At 36.3% G+C, this 12,752-nt stretch overlaps 2 protein-coding genes across 2 annotated transcripts in view; both read left to right on the forward strand.

Annotated features, from left to right (window-relative positions):
• The window catches only part of LOC114147836 (ephrin type-A receptor 6), a 188,103-nt gene extending 181,548 nt beyond the window's left edge, over positions 1–6,555 (forward strand). Inside the window, exons 15-17 of the mRNA XM_028022512.1 lie at positions 2,782–2,975; positions 3,227–3,376; positions 4,533–6,555. Coding sequence (XP_027878313.1) covers positions 2,782–2,975; positions 3,227–3,376; positions 4,533–4,647 — 459 coding nt within the window. The 3' untranslated portion in view covers positions 4,648–6,555. The remainder of the gene's footprint in view (positions 1–2,781; positions 2,976–3,226; positions 3,377–4,532) is intronic.
• A 984-nt stretch (positions 6,556–7,539) lies between these two features.
• LOC114147855 (ADP-ribosylation factor-like protein 6) lies at positions 7,540–12,649 on the forward strand. The gene is made up of 8 exons (XM_028022552.1): positions 7,540–8,005; positions 8,191–8,241; positions 8,358–8,419; positions 8,497–8,565; positions 8,649–8,743; positions 9,501–9,630; positions 10,032–10,087; positions 12,212–12,649. Exons 1-8 carry the CDS (start codon positions 7,883–7,885, stop codon positions 12,235–12,237), a joined length of 612 nt encoding a protein of 203 aa, XP_027878353.1. The 5' UTR covers positions 7,540–7,882; the 3' UTR covers positions 12,238–12,649.
• Positions 12,650–12,752: the final 103 nt, after the last annotated feature.

A 12,752-nucleotide genomic window follows, 5' to 3' on the forward strand; every position in this document is an offset into this window, starting at 1 on the left:
AAGAACAAGTGTTTTGTTGTGAACTTACCATTGAGAAACCATTTGTTTTATTGTTGTTGGTTGTGTAGGAGGTTCTGTCAGTGTAAACTTTGAGTTGGGAGGGCGTGATTGGAGCAGCTTATTTGGATTAAAGTGACAAGAGGAAGGAGCTCAAAATAGGCAGAACTTGGACTAAAATCTATTAATCTAAGGATTTTGTGCATGAAAAATGTAATGAACACATTTTGTATGGCCCACACACCTATCCTAAGCTGTTCAAAGAAGCATAATAGGTCACCTTTAAGTAACTAGAGTTTAAAGTTTAATAATCCTTACTTTGTGTTAAAGCAGTGTACGAGGAATCCATAAAACCTGTTCAAGATATTACGTCTTGTTGTCAACCTCTGTGAGCACGTATTGCTCAAATGAGGACTTTGTTTTTCTTTTTTAGAAATAAAGATTGTTGCCCTTTACGCTACTCTGCAGCAGCTGGCTTACATCAAAAACCTACCTCTAAGAGGCGGGAGTTTAGGAGCAGAAATACATCCAAAAGGATAGAAAAAGATGACGAAGAGAGAATGGAAGTTCAGTAGAGGTCAGAGATTCCGAGGACTTCAGAGAGTCCAGTTTAAAGCTGCGGATCAGTGTGGCTGAGAAACCCACTGATCCCCAGGCTGCGGTCAGGGATTGAAGGGACCACGGTGGAGACAGATTCATCCTTCTCTCCGCTGAGTGTGAAAGCTCCAACCTAATCCCTTTGACCCTTTACACACAGACTCATGCGCATCTATACGAAAATGCCCTGCATACGCACACATGAGATCCCAGGGTTTGGGAGGGATTTGTGCTGTTTGGGAATTGCTTAGAAGTGCTTTCCAAGGCAAAAAGGCCAGCCAAGGCACAAAACTAGCCGAACGCTATCTCCTCCTGGTCAGCCACTTATCGCTGCACCGCTGAAAGATACATGCAGATAGTCGACTGCCTTGTAGAGAATCTGAGAGATGACATATGGAGGTTACAGCATGTTATCTTCTGTGATAATACAAGGATTTACACTGAGAAGGACACGTGGGAATTGATTGATGGAGCAGTTTGAGAACAGCATCAAAAAGAGGGACAATAAAAATATAATCACCTATATAAATCTGGAAAGACATCTTTCACACACTTTTAAATGTTTCCTTAAATGCTTTTGCATCTCTTTGTTGATTGTAACCATAAAAAACAAATCAAAATGTTTTTTTAAGACTTTGCTGTCTGTTATTAGTAAAAGTGGTTGTTTTATGTGTTTAGTAATCAATTAATTGTTAACAGCAGTGTATAGAATAAAAAAAATGTCAATTGCTGAAAGAACTAAATATTCAGAGCAGTAATTCAGCCAAAACTGTACAAAAGGTATATGCATTTTGCATTTAAGATAGAAACACCTTTGTCTATAAATAGATTTTGGCCAAAACTCCTGAATTGGCACAATGTTGACTTCACACAGTTCAGATTTACTAAAGGAATGCTGTGTTGTTGCTTTTTAGTCAATAAAATCTTTATTTTCTTATATGCTATAGTAATTAAATTGTTTGTCTATTTGAATCTTTTAATATTTCTAATATTATATATAATAAGCTGAACTGGTTAAGTGAAAAATCTGTGGCATGTGCTATTTTTATATGATATTAATCGACTAATTGTCAGTGTAATAGATAGATTAATCAATTAGAAAAATAATCTCTTGCTGCAGCCCTACTTTCAGAATATATCAGAGTGTTCTGGATATTCATGGACACTTAGTTTGGTTTAGTTATTTATTGAAAACATTTACATTCACATGATTATGATTAGATAACTGTCTGAAAAGGAGTTAGGCAGAAGTATAAACTTATTTGATCCTTCCCTCTTTCTTTTATGTGTCTTACTTCACACAATTTTACTTAAAGAAAAGTAAAAAGTACATATATTGAAAGTGAAATAAAGAAAATTCTGTTGCTTTTATCCTTATCTAAGACCAACTTCACCTTGACCAACGAGTTTCTTTTGTATCCTGTTATTATTTTTGTTCAAAATTCAAAGAAAGGAACGATCAAAGACCTGGGTTAGATAGCACAACTGCCTGGCTTTTTTCTCAATGTGACCCCGGGTCAAACAGAACTCCTGCTGGAGTCAAAAGGCTGACAATCCATCCAGTCAAGAGACAGAAAGATGAAAGTGACAGAACATGATTGGTTCCAGAAAATAAGCTGCCTTTTCTTCCCAATGTTTTCTTCCAGCTGATGTTTGGCTCTCTGGTTCTCCTTTTAGGGGTAATTTCTTATTCAGAAAACTATTTTCTCTTTGTTTGGAGCAGTGAGAATGGAAAGGAAACTGTGAAATAATTAATATAATGTGTTTTATTTGCTTGATTGATCATAAATAAGTCTTCATGTAGAAGAAAATTAAAAAATCTCTTAATTTATTCCTCTTAAGATTTAACCTTGATAGGTAAAGAATGAATGTCTCCGACTGATTTCTTGATAAGTAATGGTTAATTTCGGATACTTTATCAGTGCTATGTTAAAGATTCAACTGAACATAAATGCTCTAAATAATTAGTAGATAGAAAGCAGTGTCCTTGGGCCTCGTAGAAAGAGTGAAACAGCAGAAGAATCTGTTCTCCAGAACATGAGCTGAGTAAAGAAGGCAAACAAAAACCTCCCTCTGAGAGAACTCCAACTTTTCAACCTAACATATCGATTTCTTTAGCTAAGTCGATTCTTACAAAGTGGCCTTTTCTCACATTAACCCTTTTATCACACCCAATTATTTCTCCAGGTGATTCTGTCCATTGAAGAGGGCTATCGGCTGCCGGCACCGATGGGCTGCCCTGTGGCCCTGCACCAGCTGATGCTACACTGCTGGCAGAAAGAGAGGAATCATCGACCGAAATTCGTGGATATCGTCTCCTTCCTGGACAAACTAATTCGTAACCCCAGCAGCCTGCTGCCGCTGGTAGAGGACCTCCAGAGGTACAGTGCCGCAGATGTCCTGATGAAACATTAAAAGGAAATCAGCTTGCTTTAAAAGGATATGTTCAGGGAAGGTTTTTCTATCTCTGAAAGTACTTTCCCCTCTGGGCAAAATCTGAGGGGGGATTTGTGGTTTCAGGTAGAAAGCTTTGTGTCGTTTCTGCTGGTTTTCACATTCTCCTATCTGTGGTCTGAATTCATGCATGATCTAACATTAACTAATCTTCTGTTTTTTTTCCCCCTCATATCAGTCTACCAGAATCCCCGGCGGAGGACATGGATTACCCAATGTTCATCTCTGTTGGCGACTGGCTGGATTCTATAAAGATGAGTCAGTACAAAAGCAATTTTATGGCAGCAGGCTTCAACACATTGGATTCTGTGGCGAGGATGAGTATTGAGTGAGTCAAAGTGCTTTAAAAAAAATCATTACCTAATGACAGGAAGAAAAGCATAAAATCAAAAGCACAGATGGGGATATCCTGACTACGTTTGCTCTGTGTAAATGAATAAACCTGTATTGGGTTTACTGTGCAATCTCTTGTTGAGAGGGGTTTATTTTGCCTTGCCAAATTGTTGATTTATTGTTGATTTCCCTTGAGATCTTTTAAATTTGTCACCTTAAAACAACAAACATGAACTTTTTTATTGGGATTTTGTGGCACAAACCCACACAAAGTAATTTATCTGTGGAAGAAAAAAAAATGACTTGGATATTAAACTCTGATAATCCTCAATAAAACTCAGAGCAATTAAATGACTAATAAAGAGTATGGCTACCAAGTGTAAGATTAACAATTAAAGACGATCTATTATGTGAAATTTACATTCTGTATGTTTTTGTACTTCCATTTTTGTCTCAGCTTTAAAAAAAAAGTCAGTGTGTTTTTTGGCCATGAGTTAATGAATTTTGGTGTCTGGAAAGTAGGGCTGAAACGATTCCTCGAGTGATTCGACTACCTCGATTAGTACTTTGCTTGCTTGTGATTCTCTGCTCACATGTCAGCAGCTATTGTTATTGTTATTTAATTAAAAATGACTAAATTAATTAAATACAACATATAAATACAATTGAAAACAATGGGTGGATAATTTTTATATTTAATGGTGCAGAAGAGAATTTTTGTTTCTGCCAAAGCAACTCAAGTCTATTTTTCCTGTATTGTGCTTCTAATTACAAATAACCCTAAAATATTATCAATACTCACAAAACATGGTAGTACAACTTATTATTTTTAATTCCATGTGTTAAAATATGATTGGAAAGATCATTCAGAATCTGTAAGTAACTCAAAACGCCCCGAGTACAGAGAATATGGTTCTCATTAGGTTGAACAAAGAAAACAAGTCCATTAAGAGACTGATAATTTAATCTCCAGTTGTATATATCAAGATGTTGTTTTAGGTGGTCCGTGAGTGTTTGTTAGATGAGTTAAATGGTCCCCAGCCTGAAAAAGTTTGAGATAACTGCTGTAGATAAATCAAAACAAACATGCCGTCATAGTTGAAGTGTTTCTCTGTTTGTTTCTTCCGTCTGTGTTTCCCGTCTTGGCCTAGAGATGTGAGGCGTACTGGAGTGGAGTTGATCGGCCACCAGAGGCGGATCATCAGCAGCATACAGACCCTTCAGTTTCAACTACTGCACGAACAGGAGAAGGGCTTCCATGTATGAGGGCGCCCATTTTTGTTGCAGACTGGGACGGACAGGTAGTCGAGACAGGAGGAAGTGAAGTCTAACCCAGCTGAGGGACGGTCTACAGCCTGTGCCTGAGTGTCAAGTCCTCATCTCATGCAGGGCGTCATTGAAAGAACTATTCCAGCATAATTCTTCCTGGTCTCCTACTCTTCCCTTTGGACTTTTTTTGTACTGAACACCCCATCATTTCGTACGCCTGGTTCTGCCAGACTACTTCGGCCTGATTGACTCCACAGACTGGCCCAGGCCCTCACTTAGGGGAATGTAATGCCTTGTTGCAACAGCCGTACTTTTTGTGTGTGGAGCAACAATACTAGAAATGTAGATTTGCAAATGTAATCTACCGAATCTTTGGACTTTGTTTTCTTTTTCTTGCTCATGTAGCTGCTATCGGGTGTGCAATCTATCTGTTTTTGTCCTTTGAAAAGAGAAATAACCTCAGTATTTTTTAGTTTAGAGTTTTATTATTTAATATAAAGGTTTATTTGGATTGTTTTAGTTACCTGATGTCCAGAGAATCTGGTACACTAATACTTGAAGGAAGAAGTGAAAAGTACGTTATAGAGATTTACTGAATGTTTAAAAGTGTATAGACAGTTAATTATTATTATAACCTAATATCAATATATGTGCAGTCGTGTATGTGAAAGCCCTAGTAAATCTGGAACTTATTTAAATGTTTTATTTATTTAAAAGATTTTTTTTTTTTTAATCTAAATCAGCAATACAGTATTATGCAGTCACCTCAGCATCTCTGTGGGGAGATGAATCATGAAATGACAGATTTCCACCGGTTCCTAATGTCTTGCAGAAAAATCACCCTGCAGGTCTGACGGTTTTTAGTAACCAGTGTAGACACAGTCGTGTGATTAACTTTACTTGGCTTTGTTTCGCTTTTGATTGTGAATGTTAAACATTGCCTGAAAAACTCCACAAACTCCACTGTCTTACTATATGAATATTCACAGAATTTAGGTATTTCTAGTTGTTTTTCTTTATCTGGAGAGCTAACAAGGACTCACCCGGTTCTTCCTGTCTCATCATGTCGTTTTGCCTCTACACACACACTCAAACACAGCCAAAAGCCTGCAAAATTCTTCACGTTTGATTTGATTTCTACAACTAACTCGGCTTGTGAAGATAGAGGAAACAGACAATTTCTGGTAGATTTTAACAACTGCTTGTGCATACTTTGTGGTCATGTGAAGATTGTAGCAATTGTGGCAGTAAGCTTAGTTCGATATGAAGTGGGAATAGATATGTTGGCAGAGAACAACTAATATTACGACTGTTTTGGCCAAGAAGAAAGAGAGGCACGCAACATAAGCAGCAGCATTATATTTCATCTTGTGTCATTTTAACATGAGCAGAAACACACAAACACACACGGAATGCCTTACAGTCTGTTAGCCATGCAAGCCAGAAACACTTTATAGAAGTTCACAAGTTTTAGTGCAGTCACAGGACCTAGTTTTTTGTTTTGTTTTTGGGTTTTTTTTGAGTCGTATGAAAATAATTATCTGCAGCTTTTATAACTCACAGATTAAACCCAACTGGATCTGGAGATGTGTGCCTTTTGGGTCACAGCGAGGTCGGTTATGCACACACACACACATCCACGCCAACACACACACACGCTCACAAACACCCACCCCTCTACATGAATTCTGAGGTTATCAGATGCTGTTTGTTTAGCATGTTCTACTGCTGAGCAATGTTAGAACGTTCTTTTGTACAAAGTACAAGTATACTTATTATAATTCTTGTATTTTATTTTTCTATCATTTCCAAAGAGATGTTGTAGATCTTGCACACTGTAAGAGGCAGTTAAAGCGGATATTTATTTGCAAATAAAGATGAACGGTTCTGGTGGCTGACTGCTCATGGGATTTTGATATATTTCCAGGAGAGAGGGTGACAAATATTTTGTCAAAGTTGGCTTAGAAGATGGAAAGCCATGTTTCAATAAATTTTTCAGTGAGTATATTGCGCTTAAACCAAAACCAAGGAAATTTTGTCACATTATGACCACAGACAGAAGTGTCATAATTTTATGTGGAAGACCAACATAAAGTAATGTGAAGTGGAAGAAAACTGATAAATATTTATTATGTTTGTAATTTTTTTTATCGGCGTGTCTTTACCAACTTTTCACATCTAATGAAGTTATTCATTTTAAGCGACCCAACCTCAGTCTGATCATCTGTGATTATCACTACTTATCACCACGTTAAAATGTATTGATCTCAACCATTTCGCAAGTCTTTTGCATTTTCTAAAAGTTTTTCTTATATAATTTTCTTATATTTTTGCTCCATTAATCTTTGCATTAACTTTCCAGTTTCCCTGCTGAAGAAAGTTCTCCAACAACATGTTTCAGGTTGTCAAAGAAGCAGGAAGCCTGAATATGTACGCATTTTAGGTTTTTATCTGTGAATCAATTGAAAACCATGTTTATTTTTCCTTCCACCTCATAATTACGCTTTATTTTGTGTGTTCTCACATAAAATCCCCAAAAACCTAAATCAAAGTTTGTGGTTGTAACTTGACAAAATGTGAAAAGGTTACAGAGGTTCTATTATTTTTTACAAGTTATTGTTACTTAGTTTAATTTTTAAGGTCCACTCTTCATTTTGTCTCATCTTTCCTTCTATTATAAAGTTTATGTAGCATCACAAGTATTTGAAGCTGTTGGACATGCATGTTTCAAACATCCTATGGAAAAGTTTCATATTTGCTGCTGTGAAAAAAATGGGTCAAAAATGTAACATGTCAGACCAATGATTGTCCCAAAATGAGTAATTATTTTAATCAATATGTGAGTCAGTGGTTGCAGGAAAGAAAAGAGCTGCATCTTCTTCTGTTAGGTGCCATGTTTCTATAACAGGCCCCAGCAGCCTAAAGGGGGATCCTTCAGAGTGTTACAGTGTAATAAATCAAATGCATCAGGATTGGGGGCCTGCAGAGCTCCACACTCCACGAGCAGGCCACCGGGTGGTTCACTGGATTTAATTCACCGTAATAGGATTACCTGCCACAAGCTGGCGATGGCCAGGCAGCATCTCATCTATTCACAGCGAGAGCGGTGGAGCCTAAGTTTTATCATTAACATTCGCTTTAGAGAAAATCTGCAAACACGTCCTGATCGAATCGGGCCATCTATGGGGTAATGTGTTGAAAATCTAAATGGTGTTGCATCAAGCCGAGTGAAATGGGGCTGCTTGACAAACTGTCAGGCTGGCTTGGCCTAAGGAAGAAAGAAGTCAACGTTTTGTGTTTGGGTCTGGACAACAGCGGCAAAACGACAATCATCAACCAGCTCAAACCATCTAACGTAAGTTTTGAAATGTTATTCTAACTGCCGTTTTCTTTCTTCAGCCTCGTCTTGAGAATAAACACAATTACTTAGCTGATAAATTATCTTAAAATCCATTAAAGTATACATTTGGATGCCTATTATTATTATTATTATTATTATATTATTATTATTATTATTTCTTTGCAATCATTCGTTTTCAGCATCCAAATCATTTAGGTCCATTGTCAGAAGAGTGGAAACATGTTAGTCAGGTAAAGCCCACGTCATACCTCCCTTTGTTTCATAGTTGACATACTTTTGCTATTACTTGTCTTTATTTGTGTGTTCGCATGTGTCTGTGCGCGTGTGCAAATGTGTGTGCATGTAGACAGCGGCTCAAGAAATAGTCCCGACAATTGGCTTCAACATTGAAAAGTTCAAGAGTTCAAGGTAAAACGCAAAAACATTTCAGTATCAGAATCTGGCTGATGTTATGTCACTCATTGTGTTTTTCTTTCTGCATGCAGCCTGTCCTTCACAGTCTTTGACATGTCAGGCCAAAGCAGATACAGAAGCCTATGGGAGCATTATTACAAGTAGGGCACAAAAATAGACAATGTGTGCATATTCTACATGCAAGTTTTCAATTATTATATTGGTGATTGATTATTTTTAATAGAGAAAGCAACGCAATCATATTCGTCATTGACAGCAGCGATAAACTGAGAATGGTTGTGGCAAAGGAGGAGCTCGATAATTTCCTCAGCCATGAAGGTATTATAAATATATATGTATATATTTTTTTTATTTTATTTTTTTACCTAATTTATAATTATAGAGACGTTTTAGTCTAAGAGGTATCCAATATGGCCACTACATGAACTTTTACAACTAAAAGCTTACATGTATTTAATCCAAGCTTGTCTTTTGAGGTGTATTTTTGCACTGTTACAAAAATTAACTACATTTATTTTTGCTTTCAATTATTTTATAGGGTTTGTGATCAAGTCAGACTTGGAATTTTGATTTCCAACTTTAATTATTAAAAATCTTTATTGAGTGCTGTGATGCTGGTTCTCATCTCATTAAAAATGCAAATGTAACATTGGAAAAATGTACATTTTATGAAATCTTTGTGTTGCTTCTGTTTTGTAGTTTGTCTACATTTGCATCAAGTCTTTGAAATTCACAGTGTCTCACTGTGTCAGGATAGAGGACCTGACTTTTATTGCAACATTTGTATTTTGTTTAATTTCTTTTCTATTTTTAAGCCTCAACTGACCATTTGGGGATGAAAAAAGTAATTTTCAAAATCTGCCCTGATGCTTTCAAACAGTTATCAATTTTCATCAGCATGACAGAGCATATGCATAGTGTAAGATGACATAAAGTAGGTAGATAGCAATCAAATTGCTTCATTGCTCTCTCAAATTTGATTCAAAGGTATTGCTGGAGGGTCATTTACCTTAGGCTACAGATGCACAATGATGTGATTGAGGAATTAGTGTCTTATCCTCATCTGTCTTCCCAGATATCTGCAACAAAAAAATCCCGGTACTCTTCTTCGCCAACAAGACAGACCTGCGGGACGCTCTGTCTTCAGTCAAGGTCTCGCAAATGTTGTGTTTGGAGAACATCAAAGACAAACCCTGGCACATCTGGTAAAGTATCAATTACTCTGCTTTCACCTTGATGAGTCATCAGTAGAAAAGCTGCTATGTTGTTAATTTTATTGTACAAGGAGGAGAAAGCAGCCAACCCACTCACCATAAACTCAGAGAGTAAAGCATGTTTACTTGCTGTTCATAATCAGGGACAGACTTTCCAATTTTGCTTCAGTCATGGTTAAACATGGCAGAGAGACTGAGCCACATGGAGTTATTCAGCAGCTTGGCTCACTTGCATACATGTGTTTTCCTCCTCCTTGTTTACTCATTAGACAGGTGGAGGCCGAATAGATTAAGAGCTGGACAGCTTTAGACAGTCAGGGTCCAAGAAAAAAAAGGCTGGAGAAAGGGAATGCTCCATAAACGACTTAACCGCTACACATTTTGTTTTTCAGTGCCAGCAATGCTATCAAAGGAGAAGGTCTGCAGGAAGGGCTGGACTGGCTGCAAGGTAATTTTCCCTTTTTATCATCATACAGGGATAATGGAGAAAATGGGTTTCAGAACTGAAATGCCAGAACAGTCTGTCTATCATTTATCCCTTTAACTAACTGGCAATAAGTTGTTCTTTTTGTTGTGATTTTGTTTCTCTTAAACTCATAGATCAAATTGCACAGTAAGTACCCAAGAGCTAAAGCTTGTCAATGTGGAGTGATGTACATTTCTGTAGGTGTCTTTGTCCGTGTTAGGTAGTTTGAGTCCACTTTAACTATTTAACACAAAAACTTTTGCTCTATTGTATATGCAGCTGTAAAAGCAATCACAGTAACCAAATTAATACTACAAACTTCAATATATTTTGGGGGGATTTTATGTGAGACAAAGATGTGCACATTTGTGTAAGTAGAAACGTATTTGTGAAAATGTTTTGTGGGTTTGTTTTTTTTCTGTTTTTACTAAATGTTGCATGCATTTGTGTTCAGCCCTATTTACTCAGTTGCTCTGCATTTTAGTGTCCATTTAAAGTCTCTTAATTCATAAACAGAGTCCTGTGTGTAATTGGTTAATTTAATATAATTGGGGTATGTTGCTGTGCTCTGTGAAGGCAGAACAACATAGAGAAAGTTAATGAACAAACTGCATCATGGAAAACAATAAACAAACCCAACAGCTGCTCCAAGGTATGGCCATCCATCTGAACCGGCATGCCTTTTGTGGAACATATAAACTCAGAGAAGTAGTCATTAAACCCATGGTATTGAGTGAATACATAGTAGCTGTGCGCTTAAATGTAATTTTATAAATAAAACTAAAGCAGTTTGTATCCGTTTACGGCCAGATTACATCAATCAGTTCTTCCACTTTTTTTCTTTTTTTTTTTTTTGCAATTCCACAATCGCGGAAATTCCACTTTTTGGTTTTTCAGTAAAAATAGTCAAAAACATTGAGCTTAAGAGAATGCCAACTCCCGCCTGCAGGTGGCAGTATTTCTTACTTCTACTACTGTACAGCGCTGTCTCAGCTTTCCTTGATGTCAAGTTATAGTCGGTACGGCGAGTAACACAAGTCACATTCACCGTTATACGTGAAATTTGTTGCAATTGTTTAAAAATTAGCATCACAAAATCAGTGATTTTAATTGTAAAATTCAAAAACAATCAGAAAATCCTGTGAAAAGTTTTGTTTAGTTTTAAAAAGCAGTTATCGAATGCACACACAGTTGTTAACAGTTTGATAATTGGTTTTATCTATGCATTATTAAACACTTTGAGAAAATTCATGATCTTAATTTGTTAAAAAGTCTAATCAATTAGTAACTCAACTACTGAATTACTAATCCAATTATCAATAATTTATATTTAAAAATTACATCATTTTGGTCCATCCGATGGACCTCAAATGGGGAAATTTTGGTATTTTATGGACAAAAATAACAAACAATAAGAAACAATAACAGATTAACAGAACAATAGCAGAATCAGGCAAAAGAACAATTTTCCAAATCAGTTTCTTTTAATATCAAACTTTAAAAAATAACTGCAGGTGTGTGTCTGTGTCTGGTGAATTTTTGGCTAAAACATTCCTGTTCTTAATCCAGTGGATAGAGAATCCAGAAATGTTACTCAAGTAAGAGTAGCGATACTTCATAAAAAAAATTACTCAAGTAAAAGTAAAAAATACAGCATAGTAAAAATACCTCTAAAGGTTTGGGTTTAAAAAAAAAAAGTTACTCAAGTAAATATAATTGAGTAAATGTAACTAGTGTTACTACCCAACCCTGGTTGGAAGAACCTCATTTCCAGCCTTAAATTTAACTTAAAATGTGTAACAAGACTTTCTATAATATAAGCTACAGAAACATAAAGTCCAAAACATTTGCAGCAGGTTGTTCAACAATGTACAGATGAGGATGCTGAACATAAATGCACTTTTTTGCCAAAAGATGCAAACTTTACATAAAACAAGTTCCTAGTTTTTTTTATTTCTCCTTGAGTAATGCTGTTGCTGTCTTACATCCCATTCTCACCACAAATATTAGTTTCCCTTCAAGAGCTTTGTGAATCCAAGCCGTCAGTAGATCATTAGACTGAAGTTCAACCAGACTCTAAAGGATTTTTCCCCTTTTCTCCTGCAGATCATATCAAAACAATGAACAAATGAATGACCAGGCGTGATCGGGACGCAGGGACGTGCAAACTGGATCTGACTCGGTGTTTCAGGTGTTCGTCACTCTTGATGTCGTAAACCTTAAACTTCAATGTCAAATAGTCAAGCACATTTTCTCTGAGCTGCACTTTTAAAGACTCAACTTCCCTTTAAAGCTGAACGCTGCAATCTGAGTCAAGTGATTGTTTGAAGCACTTCTCATCAACTCCTTATACATCACTACAGAGTGTGCATGCAGTCTGAATGTATACATAATCTGGGTTATTTTCTACATGCAGTGAAGCAGCTTTTTTAATCTATTCCAGTTTTTATCTATTTTTTTATTTTTGTTTTCTGAAGATGCTGTTAAAGTCAAATGATGCACTACTTGGAAATTTTTTTTAAAAAAAAGCTTATTTGCTCAGTGTATGCAGTGTTTTTTTTTATAAATTAAAACAAGCTGACAAGAAATATTAGAAAATACAATTTTATTAAATCACATGTTCATGTTTATCATGTTAATTTACTGG

This window comes from Xiphophorus couchianus, chromosome 7, assembly GCF_001444195.1.
Source record: "Xiphophorus couchianus chromosome 7, X_couchianus-1.0, whole genome shotgun sequence".
NCBI lineage: Eukaryota > Metazoa > Chordata > Actinopteri > Cyprinodontiformes > Poeciliidae > Xiphophorus > Xiphophorus couchianus.

Bases quoted from the DNA above. Each gene is read 5' to 3' on its own strand.
- LOC114147855 (XM_028022552.1), top strand. From the start codon at position 7,883: ATGGGGCTGCTTGACAAACTGTCAGGCTGGCTTGGCCTAAGGAAGAAA. The intron at 8,006-8,190 runs GTAAGTTTTGAA...ATTCGTTTTCAG, and splicing joins ACCAGCTCAAACCATCTAAC to CATCCAAATCATTTAGGTCC. The intron at 10,088-12,211 runs GTAATTTTCCCT...TTTCTCCTGCAG, and splicing joins AGGGCTGGACTGGCTGCAAG to ATCATATCAAAACAATGAAC.